The 20,778-nt window shown below is 43.6% G+C and overlaps 1 protein-coding gene and 1 long non-coding RNA gene across 3 annotated transcripts in view; both read left to right on the top strand.

Annotated features, from left to right (window-relative positions):
* Positions 1-483: 483 nt before the first annotated feature.
* ING1 (inhibitor of growth family member 1) overlaps positions 484-20,778 on the top strand; it is a 163,783-nt gene continuing 143,488 nt past the window's right edge. Inside the window, exons 1-2 of one of the 2 annotated variants that reach the window (XM_075918819.1) lie at positions 484-1,251; positions 14,593-15,344. In XM_075918819.1, coding sequence (XP_075774934.1) covers positions 1,110-1,251; positions 14,593-15,296 — 846 coding nt within the window. In that variant the 5' untranslated portion in view covers positions 484-1,109 and the 3' untranslated portion in view covers positions 15,297-15,344. Of the gene's footprint in view, positions 1,252-14,592; positions 16,214-20,778 lie in introns of those variants that run through there. The other variant, XM_006119698.4, reaches the window with a different exon arrangement.
* On the top strand, positions 1,538-14,585 carry LOC142826460 (uncharacterized). The gene is made up of 3 exons (XR_012900593.1): positions 1,538-3,264; positions 6,887-11,658; positions 12,331-14,585. It is a non-coding gene; the product is annotated as an uncharacterized LOC142826460 (long non-coding RNA).

Below are 20,778 nucleotides of genomic sequence, written 5' to 3'. Positions count from 1 at the left end.
GTCAGCTGGGCGGTCAAGGGGGCGGGGAATTGAAGCAGCAGCAGCGTTGCAGGCTCTTGCCTCCCGCGGGAGTGATTGCTCGGGACAGTGCAGCTGCAGAAAGTTTGTAGCAGTGACCCCCGGTGCAACAGCACCACGCAACTCAGCACGTCATTTACAAACTTCTCATGCGTCGCCAGCCGGCAGCTCAACGCCATGCACAACTTTCCCTACAACGTCAGGGCCCTTGCGCGTAACCGCATGACTTCCTAGCTGGCCACGTACCTCCTTTGCACCGTGTCCTTGCTCCCCGTGCACTCTCAGTATCACACGCGCCCTGGCATGTGGAATGCATTTGCTCCGTATGTACCCTACCAACAGCAGCACCCCCCCCCTCCCCCCGCTCCCCTAGCTTGGTTCTGCTGTTGCGGCAGCCCCACCTCTTGCTCTTAAACGTGAGTACGGAGAGAGGAGGTGCAGAGATAATGAATATGCACATGAGCGTTACTGCTGCTGTTGGGGGAAGGGGGGGAGAAGGGTCAGTGTGTATAGGGGAGGGGTGCGCATGCGCGGTGCGTGGCGGGGCTGAATGTTTCCCAAGTGTTTGAAACTGGTATTTGGGTTTTCCACGTTGGATCAAGTGCGGCGTATAGAGCGAGGGGAGGCTGCATTAATAGAGCCGGGGAGCAGCGGCAAGAAGAGCGTGGAAGGAGAGAGGAGAAAAGCAGCGCACAGACCCGCGGAGGAGCTGCTGCTTCTGTCAGACACTTTCCAGAGCAGATTTTGTTTCCAGAGTGTTTCGGAGGATCCGGTTTGCGCCCCCCTCCCTCCCCCTTCGCACACACAAATCCCTCTGATTGTTCCTACCACCTCCTTCGTGAGTTACCCACAACGACAGCCATTCAATCAGCTGCTGCTGGCGGTGGGGACTAAGCGGCGGGTGCGTGTTTCTCGCTCTCTCGGCTTTTACAAGAGAGGAGTCAGATGTAGCTTCTCTCGGTTTTGGGGAGCTCCAGAGAGAGGAGGGCAGAGAGCGAGCCGTGCATTGGGGTCTGTCGTCTTTGGAGCGAGCAGCGCTCGCTCTCGCACAGAAGGGGGAAAAGGGGGAGGAAGACTGTTTGTCTTGCCGGATGAAAATGTTGAGTCCTGCAAACGGAGAGCAGCTTCATCTCGTGAACTATGTGGAGGATTATCTGGACTCCATCGAGTCTCTGCCCTTCGATCTGCAGAGAAATGTCTCCCTGATGAGGGAAATTGACGCCAAATATCAAGGTAAGTGCTTTCTTGTGTGTGTGGTGCTGGGTTAGGCTTGTCTTTCCTTCGTAGCTGAGTCCTGGCACCCTTTGCCTGTCTCCCCCCCTCCTGCAGGGGTGGTAGTTTTATTTTGGGGAGGAGGGAGAAAGCACGGAAAGAGAGCCTAGAAGAAGGGAAAGCGGCTGATCTGCAGCGTTAGTTCTTGTCATGGGGCGGAACAAAAGGTCTCCGGCTTCTCTTATTAAACAAGGACTCTGTTTTTCAGTGTAAAATACTGGACAAAAAGACGGTGAGTAGGAAAGCGGTCTGTGGGAGTAGGAAAGCTATTTCTGGGTGTGTAGTTGTGTGGAGGGGAAGATTTTGTAGGTACTGGGGAAAGTGCTGGGTGGACAGAGGGAGAGATTATAGCACAACAACATTTAGGAATGTACAGTATTCATTATGGCTGTAGTAAGGGAGAGAGGCTGATAGGGAAGGAGGGGGGATGAGGTGTAGATGCGAGTGGGGGGCAGGGTCTGCTTTCTTCTGTCTTTTTAATGAGGGCGCGTTTCACCCTGTTAAACACCCCCCCTTGTGTGAGGAGGGGAAAAGAGGAGTTATATAAAATAAACGCCGGATGGGTTATGGATGAGCTGAAAGCTACGTGCTCTCTCGCGGCGTCCTGGCGGCACTCACTCTGGGGCATGCCGTCTCCTTGCCCCACGGGCGGCGGGGAGGGGAAGAAGGGGTTAGTTTGCGTGGGCTTCGGAACAGCTTTGTCACTAGCTGTGTGTGCAGGGGGGCGGGTCTGTTGGATGCTGCGGGTAGAGGTGGCACTAGAGGGGACCCCGCTGCTGGAATATGTTCCCCGTCCTGCTCTACGGGGCAGGGGGTGGCCGGTCTCTGCGGCACTTGCCGCTGATTTTCAGGCACCCCTCCCGCGCGGGCAAGACGGGTGGGAACCTCCCCCTCGAGGGTACCAGCAGTAGTGGCTACAGGGCAGGGGGGAAGGGAAGATTAGGGCAGAACTACAGGCGGAGGGGGGGAAACAGTGTAGGGCGGGCGCGTCTTCCCGGGCGAACATCTCGACACAGGCAGAGGTTGTCTCCGCGCTATGCCGGAGTCACCCTCGCAGCGTCTTTTATAGCCCTTCCTCATTAGCATATCTTGGTTCGCTCCGCCTCGCTTTATTGGCTGGGATCTGCCCCCATGGCTCAGCCTCTGTCGCTCACTGCCTGGTCGTGCTGTTCCGCCTTCTAGCTCCGCCTTCTCGTGACGTTTCCGAAGTCACAGCTTGTGGGGTTGATTTGAATATCTGGAGTCATCCCTCCCCAGGCCCCAGTTTCTGATTGGCGCCAGGGAGCTGCGCGAGGCGGGCGCAACTTTGGCTTTCTGATTATGATTGACACGTTTATGGATGGGGGAGGGGGAAGGTGTCCTCCTCCTGATTGGATTGTTGGGACAGGTGGGCGGGCTCTATCTGGGTTTTTCCCATTCGGGTTGCGCCGAGCTTTAAGGCTTTCTTATTGCGATTGGCACACTGCTCCGGAAGGGGGTGGAGTCATCGTACTCTTTATTCTGATTGGTGCGGGGAGGGGGTTAAGGCGGGTCTTCCCCGTACTCCTTATTTCTGATTGGCTGACGCAGACTGCAGCTTCTGTTCTCCGAAGAACAGGGGGAGACACTCGGAGGGGCCCGTTTCCTGTTCAAGAACAATAGCCTGACGTCACGTCCTGGTGATCTCTGCTGCGTTGGCAACTGGCCGGTTGCTAAGGAGGGGGTGGAGTCTCTTTCCGGGGGAGGGAGGGGCACCGAGCGAGCTCGTTCCTGGTTGGCTGAGCGCCCACCGGTGCCCATCCCCCGCCTGTCCTGGCAGCGGGGCGCAGCCGTGAGTGGGAGGAGCCGGGGATGGAAGCTGGCAGGGCAGCGCCCCCCTCCGCTCTCGCCCGTATCCGCAGCCCAGCGGCCCCCCCCCCCAGCGCGCGGGGAGCCGTAAGGGGGGGGTGCCCCACTGCATCCGGCCCCGCCAGGAGAGGACTTTCTGCTGCCCTTGTGAGTCCCCCAGCCTCCTTCTCACGTGACTGTCCCCCCCCCCCAAAAGCAAACTAACCCCCATTGTCCTTCCTGGAAACAACAGGCTCTTCATATGGGGATAGTGGGGGAGGAGAGGGTGTTCCAGAAATAGACCTTTACAGTTGGGTTTATAAATATAGTTTACAGCAAGATTTGGGCAGATATTTTAGGTGTGGGATTGTTCCTTTAATAAAACTTAATTGAACTTTGAATAACATTTTGCTGATCTATGGGGTGTGATAATATTCCAAAAGCTTTGAAATACACAATTCATTAAACAAAATGCAGGACAATGTAGCACTTTAAAGACTAACAAGATGGTTTATTAGATGATGAGCTTTCGTGGGCCAGACCCACTTCCTCAGATCAAATAGTGGAAGAAAATTGTCTCAACCATATATACCAAAGGATACAATTAAAAAAAAGTGAACACATATGAAAAGGACAAATCACATTTCAGAACAGAAGGGGGATGCGGGGGAGGGAGGGAAAGGAAGGTAAATGCCTGTGAGTTAATGATATTAGAGGTGGGGAAGGGTAGATGTTAGATGTCTGTGAGTTAATGGTATTACAGGTGATAATTGGGGAAGCTATCTTTGTAATGGGTAAGGTAGTTGGGGTCTTTGTTCAGCCCCCTGCGGAGAGTGTCGAATTTTAGCATACATTTCTATCACAATTCACTAAACAGTGATAGAAATGTAGCCGTGTTAGTCTGGGGTAGTTGAAGCAAAATGCAGGACAATATAGCACTTTAAAGACTAACAAGATGGTTTATTAGATGATGAGCTTTCGTGGGCCAGACCCACTTCCTCAGATCAAATAGTGGAAGAAAGTAGTCACAACCATATATACCAAAGGATAGAATTTAAAAAAATGAACAAATATGAAAAGGACAAATCACATTGCAGAACAGAAGGGGGATGCGGGGGGGTGGGAAGGGGGAGGAAGGAAGGTAAGTGTCTGTGAATTGCTGATATTAAAGGTAGGGAGAGTGGGATGTTTGTGAGTTAATGGTATTACAGGTGATAATTGGGGAAACTGTCTTGGTAATGGGTGAGAAAGTTCAAAGACTTGTTAAGTCCCTGTTGGTAAGTGTCGAATTTTAACATGAATGACAGTTCAGAGGATTCCCTTTCAAGTGCAGATGTAAAAGGTCTTTGTAGCAGAATGCAGGTGGCTAAGTCATTTAGAGAGTGTCCTTTCTGGTTAAAGTGGCAAGAAACTGTTTTCTCTTTGTGATCTTGTCTGATATCTGTTTTGTGGGCATTAATCCTTTGGCGAAGTGTCTGAGATGTTTGTCCAATGTACATAGCAGACGGACACTTTCGGCACATGATAGCATAGATTATATTTCTGGATGCGCAGGAATATGTGTTCTTGATCTTATAGCTCACTTGGTTAGGTCCAATAATGGTATCAGCAGAATGAATATGTGGACAAAGCTGGCAACGGGGTTTGTTGCAAGGGAAGGTACCAGGGTTGGTATTAGTGTGGTATGTCCTGTGGTGGTTGGTAAGAATCATCTTGAGGTTAGGTGGTTGTCTATAGGAGACTATGGGTCTGTCTCCCAGAGCCTCTTTGAGTATGGTATCCTGTTCCAATATAGGCTGTAGTTTATTGATAATGTGTTGGACAGGTTATTCATGTTAAAATTCATGTTAAATTCATGTCATTCATGTTAAAATTCGACACTTACCAACAGGGACTTAACAAGTCTTTGAACTTTCTCACCCATTACCAAGACAGTTTCCCCAATTATCACCTGTAATACCATTAACTCACAAACATCCCACTCTCCCTACCTTTAATATCAGCAATTCACAGACACTTACCTTCCTTCCTCCCCCTTCCCACCCCCCCGCATCCCCCTTCTGTTCTGCAATGTGATTTGTCCTTTTCATATTTGTTCATTTTTTTAAATTCTATCCTTTGGTATATATGGTTGTGACTACTTTCTTCCACTATTTGATCTGAGGAAGTGGGTCTGGCCCACGAAAGCTCATCATCTAATAAACCATCTTGTTAGTCTTTAAAGTGCTATATTGTCCTGCAATTCACTAAACAGTAATCCTCATAAATGACACAACTAATGGCCTCTCCTGGCCTACCTGTAAAAAGCAAAATGGAAGAGTAGAGTATTGTAATAAGATGCCAATACTCAGATGTCATTGTATAAAGCTTACTAATGTAAGGCAAAGTATTACAAAATGGAGTTAGAGTTGCCATATACTTTATTTTACCATTATTTGTTGACTAAGTTGCTAAATTTAATAATTAGTACATAAACTCTTACAGCCCTAGTTTTTAACTGGTTATCCAATAGCCTGATGCTTATCAGTTTTTGTTAGCATAATTTAACTGTTAGGGAATCCAAGACCAGCAGCCTGAGAGCCCTCCAACTTCCTTCTGTTCCTACTCCTACATTCCCAGGTAAAAAGTTTAACCACATCACCAATAGAATTTTGATTGGTTAAATGGTTACTATTTATTTACACTTTTTACATCCCTAATGAAATTATAAGGCCTAGGGATGTGAAATCCTGTTAACCAGTTAACCAATTAAAGGTGGGCAAGTGGGGGATGGAACACCTCACAGGGCTGGAGCAACCCCCTGCCAATGGCAGGTGGGGAGCTTCTCCAGACCACTGTTTAACTGGTAAGGCTCACCCATTGTTATACCTTCATATCCCTAATAAGAATGGCCATAAGGGTCAAACCTCTAATAAAGTTTTTTTTTTTTTTTTTTTAAAGCAAAATGTGTGTTTCTATCTGCCCATGTGAAATCACCTTTTAAGGTAGAATTTTGAAAAGTGTTCAGCATTGGCCATGTTCTGCTCCCATTGCAGTCAATAGGGCTATGTCTAGACTGGCCAGTTTTTCCAAAAAATCAGCCGCTTTTCCGGAAAAACTTGCCAGCTGTCTACACTGGCCACTTGAATTTCCGCAAAAGCACTGACTTCCTACTGTAAGAAATCAGTGCTTTTTGCTCCCGTTCGGGCAAAAGTCCCTTTTGCGCAAAACTTTTGCACAAAAGGGCCAGTGTAGACAGCTGAGATTTGTTTTGCGCAAAGCGCGTCTAGATTGGCCACGGACGCTTTTCCGCAAAAAGTGCTTTTGTGGAAAAGCGTCCGTGCCAATCTAGATGCTCTTTTCCGAAAATGCTTTTAATGGAAAACTTTTCCATTAAAAGCATTTCCAAAAAAGCATGCCAGTCTAGACATAGCCTAGGAGTTTCAGTATGCCATTTAGATCTACTCTGGGCACGGTTAGTTGAGAAGGTGATTTAAAATATTGGCAGCTGCAGTACCTTGTCTATTGATGGAGCTGTACCAGTGTTAGCAATGGTAGAAAATGATTATATTAGTTGCAACCTGAGAGCATGCACCCAGGCTACTGGCAGTATAAAAGGATAGGCAGATATAGCGTCAGAAATAGCAACTATCTTGCTCCCTGTTACTTGGTCTTCAAATCTTTGTTAGAAGAGAAAGATGAGGGCCCCTACTCAAAGCCACTCACATGGCTATTGAAATAGAGCCTCCTTTTCATTTATGTTCTCTGAAAAAAATTAAAATGACACAAATACAGATTTTTATCCTTGCAGGTATCGAACCATCGGTCTTCTGTCCTTAATGCAGACAGAAAGAATCTTTACAACATAGGAACTGGTTTTTATTCCAGATCAAAACTGAATATTCTAAAGTAGTTCACTTATGGGGGTCTGAGTTTGCAGCAGTGAATCAGTGGGAACATTGCGATAAATATTTCAAACTCTGCAAATAAACCTGTGACTCTTATTCAAATAAAGGTGAAAAAGGATCTGGGTAAATATTAGGAAAAGGTAGACAGATTTATTGCTATAACTATATGTTATGCCTGTGATCTTACTGGTTTATATAAAGAGAACATTTTTGTAAGAAACTTTAGCTCAGATAGTGCAGCATTTAAGATTATCTGAGGGGTATTAGAAATGTCAACATATAGTCAACTACACGTATCAGAGGCATCAAGGGGGGGGTGGGAGCCGGTGCCTGTAGGGAGCCGTTATAAGACAGTTTCCCACAAGCACCAGATCCGCCTGCCCTCCCATCCCCATGCTGCTGCCTCGCATAGAGGGGCAAGTGGGAGCCAATACGCATGGGCAGAGGCAGCAGGGGAGGCAGGCAGGAGCCAGTTCTGGGGGGAACAAACTTAAAAAGCCATCTCTCCCCTCCCCCCCACCAGCATCGGCTCCGTGAAGCCACCTGTCCTTTCGAAAGAGGTGGGGGGGGGGGAATTAGGGGAGGCTGTCAAGAAGTAGCCTCTGTGGCAGCAGCCTCTGTCTGCGGGGACTTCAGACCCCCGCTAAGAGAGGCTGCTGCCATGGAGTAGCCTTTAACCGCGGGGAGCTCAGACCCCCCACAGACACAGACTAGTGCTGCCACACACTGCTGCCTCTGTATCTGAGGCAGCAGCACAGGAACTGGTCTTGCATGGGGAGCTGTTTTTTAAACTGGCTTCCCTCACAGACCAGCTCCTACCTATCAGTGGCAGCAGCATGGGATGGCAGGGGGCTCCACAGGATGAGGCTGGGAGTGCACTGGCTGCTGGCCACACTCCTGGGGACCATCAAATAGTCTTAAGGTTGGTGGTGGGTTTTCTAGCGCTACACAGTAAGAAAAACCTTAGGCTACATCTGCATTACCAAGTTTTGTCCATAAAACGTATGTCGACACCCAAAGGTTGACAAACAAAAATTGCCAGAGTGTGTTCACGGTTGCTCCCTCTGTCAACAGATCATGTTCACACAGAGGGAGCGGGGGGATGGAGTACCCTCATCAGCAGTATGAACAATTATTGTGGGTATATATTCTACAGTGGAATTGATGTGGGGAGGCGGAGCTGCTCCCTGTGCATCTTGAGGTTCCTTCTGAGTTCTCCTAGCCTCCTCAGATGCTGGGAGCAACATCCTGAGGAGCTCTCTGTGCTGAGGAATGTTAAAGCAGCACAGCAGCCTGCCCGTGTTCCTAGTGCAGAGCAGAACAGGAGCATTCCAATAATTTGCTCTTTGTTTGTTCCCCAAAGAGAGCAGCTCACTCAGCTATCAGATCCCTTTGAAAGTGGGGGAGAGGTCGTGCAGAGATAAAAACATTAAGTAGAGAATTTTGGATAGTGGTGGAAACCAGCTCTGTCAGCAAACCAACAGAGACCACTTCTGTCTCTGTCTATAATGGCTCTTTGTCAATAAATGGATGGGAAATAAAAAAAGTCTCTTCGAGGAGTGGAAGTTTTTTGTCACTGAAACTGGGTGTTTTTCCCAACAAAAGTCCATGTTCCACAAACTCTCACTGTTTTATGGCCCAAAAGCAGTTTTTGTTGATAAAACTCAGGAGTGTAGACGTAGCTTATGTTGCATATTTGTGTTCTCTGCAGCCTATGGATTTACAAGGTGCACAAAATTCCCAGCATGTGATCTTGTAATTATTCCAACAAGGTTTAAACATGCAGGTGACAGAGTGAAACCAGGGATTCAGAGGTAGTAACGTTGGTATTTGACTATATTGGGAGACATTGAAATGGATGGGGCCTGTCAGGGGATTGGCACTAGCCATTTTGAAGAAGACAAGCTGCTAAGTCTGCTTGTTTAAGGAGTATAAGATATTAGATCCTGACACAACTTTCAATTGAAATAGCTGCTAAACAACTTCTTTTCTTATCGAATATCACACTTAAATACCATAATCCCCCAACTCCACCCATCAAAACACTCACTTGTTGTTGAACAACCTTTTTTGGGGGGGAGGGGAGCACAGTAGTAAACAGCACCAACTTTACAGAGGCTTTGTTTACATTTAAAAGTTATAAGCATAGCTATGGCGTGCTGCCTCGGCAGTGATTTAACATAGCAGTGTGGCCACAGCAGGAGCACTAGGAGAAAGCGCTCTAGGTAAACAACCTTGATGGATGGGGAAGCTATCAGTGCCGGGAGTATTGCTCCCAGTGCTGTAGAAATGTCCACACTGGGGCTTCACAACACTGTACTTTGCTGTGCTGGGGCGAGTGTTTTTCATACCCTTGAGCGAAAAAGTAGCTTGCCAGTGTAGACAAGCCCTTGCTGTCTTGTGTTGTGCTCAGCAACTTTGATTAGTACCTATTAGGAAGTGCTCAAAAGTTGGCAGGGTCAAGGTTATTGTAGCTAAATTAAATATGATCACTAATGGCAAATTTTTCAAGTGCAAACATGATATTTAAAATGAAGCTTTGGTAATAGGCTTCGAGTGTTGAATTCAACTATTATTAACAAAGTTTGTAGCCTGTTGAGAAATATTCTTTGGATATGCACAAAGCAAAGTATTTTTCCTAGAAATACTATCTATATATCACATTCAAATGGGCTAATCTACTAATGACAGTGTCGAAGTCCACGACATTGGAATGTAGATTTCTGAATTTCATTAATTGAAAATGATGATAAATGTCTAATCTTCCAATATACTTAATCTTTAAGAGTCTTGGTTAGTATAAAATGATGGGTTTTTTTAGTTAGCTGGCACATTCAAACCAATTCTACCTGTTACAGTATTACTAGCTGTATGTAAAATAAAGTCTTAGAATATTATTTCACATGTTATCAAAAAACAAACATATTTTTATCCTAATCAAGACAAGGCTAAATAGCAAGAGCTTTGTTGGTATTAGCTGTGTAACAAGAGTATGTTTTCTTGTCCTTTATTAGGCAGATAAATGTACACATTTCTAAAATTCAAAGTCAGAGCTTAGCTATTTATTTAAATGTAGGTGGGATTTTAACATTTATTAGGTTTATCAGTTTTTGTGCTTTTATCGCCAAGAGTTATGTTCTAACAGCAGCTTTTGTGTTCATTTCAAGGTGAATGGAAAGAGAAACAAACCATGATGCAGTTAAAAAAAGAATCCTCATTTTGAATAATATCTCATGAGGAATGAGTATATTTATGATGGTGAAAGGGAAGGGAATCTAACCCGTCTCACTGGTATTGAATGGAGTTTGATGACATAAGCACAGATCAAAACACAGCTATCTGTTTTTCACAGTTATGAACTGGAGAACCACACATTTGACCCCTTAAAACTACTTTTCTCTCCAAAGCAATCTCTCGTAGTCGGTTGAAAAAATCCCTTTAATAAGTAGTACAATAATGTCACTTCAAAACTATCTTCATTTGGTTTACAGATGCATTTATTTACTTTTGCTATTTTAAATCACAGATCATCTCTGGTCCAATTGTTGCAAAATATATTTGAATGTCCTAAATACTTACTTTCTCTTGTTAAATGCATGCTGAAAACAGATGTATGTATTTACTCAGAAATCAACCATTACAGAATATGTTGCTGTGGGAGGGATGTGGCCATGCGCAGGCTTGGCCCCAAGGCTCCTGCACACCTTAAAAGGAAGTAAAATACCTGAAATATATCAGTAGTTTGTATATTGCAGTCCTGAGCCAGCAACCCTGGCACTCACCTGCCAAAGACTCTTGAGGAATAGAATAGTACCTTAGGCCTTGTTTACACTACACAGTTTTGTTGACAAAAAGTCAGGTTTTATTGACAAGACAGGAGGTGTACACACCATGGTGGTCCTCCTGTCAACAAAACTCCCTTGCTTTGCTGACAAAATAAAACCACGTTGACAAGAGGCATAGAGCTTTTTGAGGCAAAGTTATATCAACAAACTGTCAGTGTAGACACTTTGCTGTTATGTTGCTGTAAATCGCCTTCAATAGGTGTTCGCAACACCCAGCCCAACTGCTCTGGAGTTAGAACTCTGCTATATTACTCCTAGGTATCTACCCCTCTAAAGGCCTGAGAAACTTTGAAAACTTCCTATTTGCTCAGAGTGGACAGCTCACATCACATCTTCTCAGCTGACCACGGCAGCTCCCCATAGCAAATGCTGTCATGCCTGGAGCACACCAGTGTTGTTAGATCTGCTGGCGCTTACAGTCAGATTTCTTCTGGCGTGTTGGATAAGGGCTGTAAATGGGACATGCATCAGTGCCTTGTGAAGCTAAAGGTGCAGAGGCAGACATACCAGAAGGCAAGAGAGTCAAACTGTCACTCTGGTGCTACCCAAAGACTTGCTTTTCTATAAGGAGCTGGATGGATGCCATATTCAGCAGTGATATCACCTACATTACCAAGAGCCCTGTGGATACTCTGGCAAGGTTGAAGACATCAGATTCAACCTTGAGGACAAAGCTGTGGATGAGAAGTTTGCATTAGAGAACAATGTGAAGCATGTGCCAGGGTAGTCTAGTGGCACAACAAATCAGGAAAACTTTTCCACCCTGAAGAGGTCTGGCCAGTGCCAGCAGTCTGTCTTTGGCACTCATGAGGTGGCAGAGGAGAACTCTGGTAAGTGATCTTTTTGAGTTGATGCTGCTTGGTTATATATATTATAGAAGCAGGTGAAGGGATGGAAAGGTACAAGATTAGCTGTGTTGGTGTGTGCTTCACATTCTGCAGTTTAGTTAAGCAGTGTGTTAATGCAGCCCAAATGTTTGTGATAATCCTCCAAACAGATCTCTAGGAAGCTTTCCTCTAGGTACTCACCAATCTTCTGTCAAAGGTTGCTTGACAGAGTTGCTTTGTTCCTTCCCCCTTTTCCTGCACTAATCAGCAATCACTTGTGCAGGGACCAAAGTGGCGCACAGGTGAGCAGCATAGGGACCTGGTTTGAAGCTGCATGTATGCAAGAGATGCACCTTTGTATCCCTGCTGACTTCCAGGAGTTAGATATCATCTTCAAGGACTCTTGCCTATGGAAAATGGTGACAGAATTTGCAGTATTGTCCCATGTCACCTGCAGTGATTCCCTTAAAAAATTTGCAAGATCCTTTGCTCCATCTTAATGCCCTCTCTCCTCCCCCAGCTGAACTTGCTATCTTCAGGGTGTTTGCTGAGCAGTGTTCTTGCCAATTAACAGTGAAAAACTGATTTGTATTTAAAAAGTGGTTTATTTTACTATAATGATTTGATGCAGTATGTGCACTAACACTCATGCTTCTGTTTCTTGTGTTTCTGCAGATAAGGCCTTCAGTGGAATCCCCACACACCAGGGGAGCACCTCCACCAGATAAGGAGGCGACCAAGAAGAGCAAAGAGGACATGTTTTGAGAGGTGCTCCAATCCTCAAAAATCAGGAAGTGGAGAGAAACTTCAAAGGAAAAATTTAAAATAGGCAGGACAGAAAAGAGAACCAGGAGTGATTTTAGTGGGCCAAGATCAGATGATAAAGACATGGAGGACCAAATGGAGATGCTGAAGTCTCTAATGCAGGCAGAACACATCTCCCTCCCTACGCCCCCAAAAACATACAAAGCTGCTTTCCACCCCCTCTCCAAACACCTCCCACACATTCCTTGCAACTTCATTTTGGTACCCTGGTCACTCCACCTCATTGGACAGCTTCCAAAATGATAGCTGGAATTACACACATCTATGAGAAAAGCTGCACAGCCTTTCATTGTTATCTCCCTTCCTACCCACTCTTTTGTATGTGTGTTGTTAATTGTTTTTTAATACAAATAAACTCTCTAAATGATAAACAATCTTTATTTCTCTCCAAAGCACAGTGGTTGATGCTGGAATTAATTCACAGTGGCAATTTCATCATTTTCTGACTAACCATCCCAGTCAGGAATCATCAAAATTTTCATGCAAGGCAGCAAGTTAACAAAGCATGGCAAAGTACTGTGTCGAATGACACATTACTGGAGCTCATTGACAAAACGATGCTTCAAAGTCTCTCTGATTCCAGTAGAATCCTCCACCCCTTGCAACTCAGCCCTTGTATCTGGCTGCTCAATATCAGCTGCCAGGTGATCTGCCGCTACACTCCATCCCTGGGGAAACTTCTCACTGTTAGCCTCACAAATATGGAACACACAGCAGGCTGCTATGACCATGGGAATATTTAGGTCTTTCCTCATTTAGATCTAATCTGCCATAAAAGTAGTGCCAGTGTGCTTTTAATTTGTCAACAGCACATTCTACAATCATTCTGCCTCTGCTAAGGCTATTTTAAGCACTCCTTGCTGCTGTCCAGGTTTCTTGTGTAAGGCTTCATGAACCATGGTGAGTAAGGGATAAGATTGGTCTTCCAGGATCATTATGGGCATTTCTGTATTCCACCATTGGAATCTTCTTGTCTGGAAAGAAAGTCCTTGCTTGCAGCTTTCTGTGCAGGCCAGTGTTCCTGAAGGGCTACGTCTAGACCGGCATGATTTTCCACAAATGCTTTTAACGGAAAAGTTTTTTGTTAAAAGCATTTGTGGAAAAGAGCGTCTAGATTGGCAGGACGCTTTTCCACAAAAGCATTTTTTGCGGAAAAGCGTCCGTGCCAATCTAGACGCGCTTTTCCACAAAAAAGCCCCAATCACCATTTTTGCCATCGGAGCTTTTTTGCGCAAAACAAATCTGAGCTGTCTACACTGGCCCTTTTGCACAAAAGGACTTTTGCCCGAACGGAAGCAGCATAGTATTTCCACAAGAAGAACTGATTTCAGACAGTAGGAAGTCAGTGTTCTTGCGGAAATTCAAGCGGCCAGTGTAGACAGCTGCTTTTGCGGAAAAACTTGCCAGTCTAGACACAGCCAAGATGTATATATCATGAACCCTCTCTGACCACTCTGTGCTGATGTCAATGAAAGGCCCATGGTGATCTAATACTGCCTGCAATACCTTAGAGAATTACCTCTTCCTAATGATGTATTCCATTTCAAGATGATCCAGGGTCAAAACTGGGGCATGCATGCCACCTGTGACAGAACTCCCATTGCTGCAAAGCTATTAACTGTTTCACACTCATTTCTTAGTCCCACTGCTGATTTTAGAGCATATTGAAGTTGTTGATGATGGAAATTCAACAGAATCTTGTGTTACTTTATTGATTTGTCTAAAAGGAAAAGTCTTGAAGATTGAGGGCACTTACCTGGCAATCTGTAACTTCCCTTCACTGTGACAAGCTGCTTCATGGAAATCACATACTGCTGCACCCACAACACTCACACAGAGCATAACTGTCTAAAATAACATTATTTGTATTAATAAATTTCTAAATTGAAACGATGATGGTATTTTCATTCTATTCCAGAGAGACTTGTTAAAGATAAAAAAATCAGCTGTAGATGTGAGACATTTGTTAAGATTTCAACTTCAGTTGGCTGCCTTTGATCAGCTTTGTGCTTTACAAGAAAGTGGTTCTGCTTTTCAGAAGCAATAGCATGGTTTTGTTCAGCCATTCTGTATGTGCATAGTATTTATAGTTTTACTTTTTTTCCTCTGCAGAGATCTTAAAGGAGCTGGATGATTATTATGAAAAGTTCAAGCGAGAAACTGATGCAGTGCAGAAGAGAAGACTGTTGCATTGCATACAGAGAGCACTGATCCGGAGCCAGGAACTGGGGGATGAAAAGATTCAAATTGTCAGTCAGATGGTGGAGCTTGTTGAGAATAGAACCAGGCAAGTGGACAGTCACGTGGAACTATTTGAGACCTGTCAAGAAACTAATGAGACCACTGGAAACAGTGGCAAAGCCAACCAAGATAAGTCAAAGACTGAGACAATCACTCAGGCTGAAAAGCCCAACAATAAGAGGTCTAGGAGGCAAAGAAATAACGAAAATCGAGAAAACGCTTCAAATAATCATGATCATGATGACATCTCCTCAGGAACTCCAAAGGAAAAGAAAGCAAAAACATCAAAGAAAAAGAAGAGGTCTAAGGCTAAAGCAGAGAGGGAGGCTTCCCCTGCTGATCTTCCTATTGATCCCAATGAGCCAACATACTGCTTGTGTAATCAAGTCTCCTATGGAGAAATGATAGGATGTGATAATGATGAGTGCCCAATTGAGTGGTTTCATTTCTCATGTGTGGGACTCAATCACAAACCAAAGGGCAAATGGTACTGCCCTAAATGTAGAGGAGAAAATGAGAAAACTATGGACAAGGCACTGGAGAAATCTAAAAAAGAAAGGGCCTACAACAGGTAGTTTGTAGACTCTCATAATTGTGAAGAAAAATTAAATAAAAAACAACAAGCAAGCAGTGTATTTATTGTCTGTGTCACCTTTGTTGAGGTGCCAGAATTGTAAAATGTGTCTTTTTAAAGGAGGTTTGAAACTAAACCATTCCTGTTATAGGGACGGCAATAAGAGCAATTTTGTTTTTCCATTTGATACAGCTGTAAGAAGAAAGTGGTCTGTGGACCAACATTAAAAAAATGTAATCAGAGTATACATTTAGTGTTCAGACAGAACTTAAAACAATATACTATTTCTTTTTTTGTGCTGGTAGCACTATACCCATTAAAATTTAGATAAATATTTCTTAAGTGTAATTTCATTTTTCTTTATAGAGGAATGTTATTTACCTTTCCAGCAAAATGTCAGATATTTAGTCATCTGGTTGTATTTTAAGAAAACTGCAGTACAGTACAAATTTCAATTTCAGTAATGACCAATGCAAGATCTAACAAGAAGGTAAAATATGACTTCTGCTACAGAGTGTGTCAGTATAACAGTTCAATAACAAATGTTTAAATAGCATTAGAAGATTATTTTTTAAAAAAGTAAATGGTTAAATTTTACATGACAAATATTTTATATACTGGCCAAGTACCATAAGGGCCATTTTAAAATGATTGAGTACATTTTATATTTAATCAGGAAGTGGTTTAGTAATGAAACTGAACATAAATCAAGCTTTATACTGTCACAGATAATAGTGTAGCAATCTTTAATTTGTATAAGGTGTATAAATGTAAATTTTTAAGTGGAGTTGCACTTACTGTATTATAATTGGAAATGCAGCCAAATGCCATTGTGTAGCCAATGTGCATTTCCTCTTGTATGTATGAAAATTGTACAGCTGTGATATTAAGAAATAAATGAAAAAAATCATAGTTTGATCTGGTGATTACACTTTAGTATTCATTCATGCCATTTAAAAATTGTCTAACTTCAGTCACACCATCAAGCTGTTGCCTAGAAGCCTAAAGTAGAATCTATAGTCAAATTACGCTTCCAGTAATGAATCTTCAGAGAGCATATGATTAGCAAGAGAATAAGAATCTCAAAGCAGCATTTAACCTTCCATCTAACCCTACACTATAGTGCTAACAGTTACTCTAAAACCTGACCATATATCTTTAAAAAATATCAATGGTATGGAACTGGCCATATTTACTGGTTTTCATGTGGATATAAATTAGATCACGTTTCTTGTCGGGAAGTGCTTATTGCAACTATCCAGTGTAAGCATCAGTAATCCTTCTGGTCTCCTCAAATAAAACTACTTTAGCTATAATACAAATGTTAACTTTAATTTAGGCACCCAGATCCCATGTCACTTCTTTTTTGTAGGATCATAGGCTCAGACCACAGCCTTCACCTCAGAGTAGAGAGGAGGCAATCCTGGCAGTCAAACAGGGCACAGAGAACAGAGTAGTGTGCGTCATTCTGTTTTGTTCCTCCTCCTTTCTCTCATGGAACTCCTCTGAGGGAGGTGGTTAAGTAGTAGTTAGTGATTAAGAACTAGAAGTGGGTTGGGGCTAGGGATGGAACAGGTCAAAGGTTGGAGAAAGGGAGTGGGAAGGGGATACAGAGAGGTGACTGGCAACAGAAGGAACATTTGGAACAATGCCTGGACTGGTCCATTCATATTACTAAAATCAGTGGCTCAGAGAAGAATCTTACAGATTTGTGTTTCCTATGAACACCATGTTCCTGTCTTACTAAAATTCCTAAACTGCAGCTGTTTGTCCTCTCACAAATAATGAAATCATGCCGATGAACTGGCTGGTCCATCTTCAAGAAGAGGAATAGAAAATACAGTCAGTAGAAAAGGAATAAGTGCAACAGCTCTAGTTACCTCTGCAGTTGTACAGGAAGGCCACAAAAAAGCATTGTATGTCACCTACTGCAATTATATCAACCCTAAATTATATTCCCCATCTAAATTATACTGATTTAAGTTAGTTTTAAATTAGATGCATTAGCCATTCACACTCTGACCCCTCTGCTCCACCACTGGTAAGGATCCAGGGCCAGTAGGGGCCCAATGGCAGCAAGTCTCTGCTGAATCTTACTATGTTTTCTCTCTGCCATCTTCCACCCACACAGTCTCCTGCTCTCCTTCCTTGTTCTTCACACCAGTTGCTGGCCCCTCTGCTAATCCCAGCCCTTGTGGAATTGCCCAGCTCCAACATTCTGTCCCCTCTCCTGTTAAGCCTTGTCTAGGATTTGAATGAGAGTCTTAAAGAAGGATCCCCTAAGCTAGTGATGCATTCCCCTGATTAATAGACAATGTCGTTTCAGTGGTAATGCTGCAGCAATTTTTTTTCACATTCTTGGCAAGACCATGGGAAGGAGGCACTGCAGTAGGACACTTACCAGGTGTAGTTGGTATGGAAAATACTGGTTAGCAGGTAAGAACACGTACTGATGATATACTTTGTGTAAGGTGTAAGGTGTTACTGAAAACTGTATCTAGAACAGATAGAACCAGCATGATCCTGAAGCAAAAAGAGCAAAACACCAATTTGAACTAATTATATCACCTAAAAAAATCTCAGTAAAACATTATCTCCTTTAAGCAGCCTTCCTAGCTTTGCCTATCATTAGGCTTAAGTTTCTTGCCAGTTAAAATGATTTCCTGATTCACTGTGTCCCAGTTAAATAGAATGTACCAGATAAATACAGCTGGATTGGATTGGTTCGCTGATCCCCTTTTGGTGAAATCTTTTCAGTTGAAAGGGGAAATGTGTCAGGACAAGGGTGGAAATCAGAAAGTGTGCTTAGAGAAGTGCTTCTTCCATGCAACATGGTTAGTTCTTCATTTTTACTTACAAGAATGAGTTTCTGTTGTTTTAGTTAAAATTACCATAGTTCTGCATAGCCTAGTTAATTTATGTATGTGATCCAAATCTCAAAATGGGTAAGTAAGGACTCAGTAATATGGGATAGTTTTGCACAGGAGAGAAAGGAAAATACACATGCTGTTATGAGAAGGTATAATGATTTTACTATCCTGAATCTGATATATTACTCACTTATGCCAATAAAACTTCTGCTGCATACCAGTTCATCATATATTCTATAACTATACCTATTTTAAAGTGCCTGTCACTATAATATCTAGGCCAGTGTTTTCAGACTGGTGTGCCAGCAGGCCAGAACAGATGGGCTGTGGAATTTTTAAAAAACTCCATGTGAGAAGAGGGGAGGAGAAAAACCAACTTCTGCTTTTATTTCTTTCACTTGGCATCACTAACCTATATCCTATTGTTAATAAATGTTTTATTTTAATCTAAACCAACCCATTGCTTTATCTGAACTGAAATAATTCCAGTTAATGTAGCAAGCTGATGGGTGTTGTCTATTTAAAGGAGCAAACAAACCTTATTTCTGAGTGGTCCAGGAGAGGGCAGGATGTTTCAGGGAAGATAGTTCTGGTAAATACAGGAGTGAATGTGTGCTGGGGTTACTTAAGGTACGTTTACACAGCAAAGCTAAAGCTGAAATAAACTACGCAATTTGAGTTACATCAATTGCATAGCTTAAGTAGAAATAGCTTAATTCGGCTTTTGGTGCTGTCTCCATAGCGGAAAGTCTAGGAAAGAGTGCTCTTCCTCCGACTTCCCTTACTCCTTGTACAATGAGAGTTACCATGAGTCAAGAGTCCTCCAGCTTGACATTATTTCGACAGTATGTCAAAATAACTGCGTGTAGTGTAGACATGGACGATGTTATTTTGGAATAAGTTAGTTATTCTGAAATAATGCTGCTGTGTAGACATTGCATTAGGCAGTAGAACCATGGCTAGTGGAGACTGGAATGAGTCTGTGGTGTAACAAGCAAGCTGCTGGAGGTACTGAACTGGGATCCCCAGCTTAAAAGGCAGTTTGGATTTAACCCAAAAAGGTGACGCATATCTCCTTTATCTATTTTGACCTTATAGTTTGAGGAAGTCTATGGTCTAGGGATATCTAGGAATGGTGTCTAGGGATGTAAGTGACTTGTTGACAAGACGACTATCCAATAAGCAAAAACTTATTGGATAGTTGACTAGTCGCTTCCCCCCCAGCCTTGCTGCTTCTATCAGAGGCAGCAAGGTGGGGGGGGGGGAGTGGACAGGAGCCGGTGCTGGGCAGAGCCAGTTTAAAAGCCAGTTCCCCCCACAGCACCATCTCTGCAGAGGGCAGGGGAGTAGCAGGGACTGGGCATGAGCTGGGAATCCCAGACGCTGCACCTCTACTTTTTAAATGTATTAAGAACCTGCCAGCTCTTAATGCATTTAAAAATCAGAAGGGGGGGGCGGGAGACCCGGCGCGAGCTAGGAATCAACTGTCCCAGCTCACGCTGGGTCCCTCCCGCTGCACTTTAGCCTTTTAAATGTATTAAGAGCTGACAGGCTCTTAATATATTTAAAAGTGAGAGCTGCAGCAGGGTTAGCACCCATGCTGAGAGCTAACTCCGCAGTGGCTCCCCTGCTTATCAACTAATTGACTAGTTGTTGGAAAATCCATCGACTAGTTAACTAAATTTAACATCCCTAATGGTAATCCATCTAACTTTGTCTACTAGTCTTCCTGCAATCCTCAGATATGTTGTATACTTCTATTTTTATTATTCCTTTTTACCTTTTGCCCAAAAGGTTAGATCCTATAGTTTCATCCTTAAACTTATAGGTTCTTCTTCAGCAGCTCTTTGCAGTACACACACGGGTGGTGTTATAACTGCATCATGTGCCAGTTGTAGAGCTTCAGCCTGAAGCAATTCCAAGTTTCTAAGAGCTGTTTTTGAAACTGAACTAAAAGCTTAGTATCCCCCAAACTGATTTGATCAATGCTCTATACATCATCATCAGCACCTTCTTATCTGCACCCCCATTTGTTTCCATCTGCACTTTGTGTAAGTTCATTTTTACAGCTACACTTTTGAACAATATTATCTATGTGATCTTTCTAACTTAATGTGACATTCTGTACCTTAGGGGAGTGTCCTATAACCTCCATATCCTCCATTATATGTAACTGTGATCTTGCAAATAAAGCATATCATGTAAGGTATCAGGAGAAAGGTACCTGTTGAAACCCACTAGTCTGTCTAAATATGTATATCTTTAATGCATATGAAGTTAGGAGACCGTGTTTTATGACTGTCCTAAAACAAGCTGTGAGTTGGGAAATCAGCCAGATTTCTCCTAATACAATGGCAAGGAAAGTAACCAACACCCGTGCAGGTGTCAAAACAAACATCAAGAGCCACTGTCTAACAAGGGAGCTACAATTCAATATCTCACCTTCATAAGGCCACACCAGGGGATTCGGCAAGCCCCACCAGACAGAGCAGATGCGTGTTGTCCAAGCATATGGACTAAGAGTATAAAACCCAATGCAGCAGGTCTATGCTTCACCTTTCTCCTGCCCCCACCTTTGTTGCATGCAACAAATACACTGAGAAAAGACTGGAG

This window comes from Pelodiscus sinensis, chromosome 1, assembly GCF_049634645.1.
Source record: "Pelodiscus sinensis isolate JC-2024 chromosome 1, ASM4963464v1, whole genome shotgun sequence".
In the NCBI taxonomy this organism is placed as follows: domain Eukaryota; kingdom Metazoa; phylum Chordata; order Testudines; family Trionychidae; genus Pelodiscus; species Pelodiscus sinensis.
The sequence above is the reverse complement of the archived record's forward strand: the minus strand, read 5'-3'. Positions and strand labels throughout refer to the sequence as shown.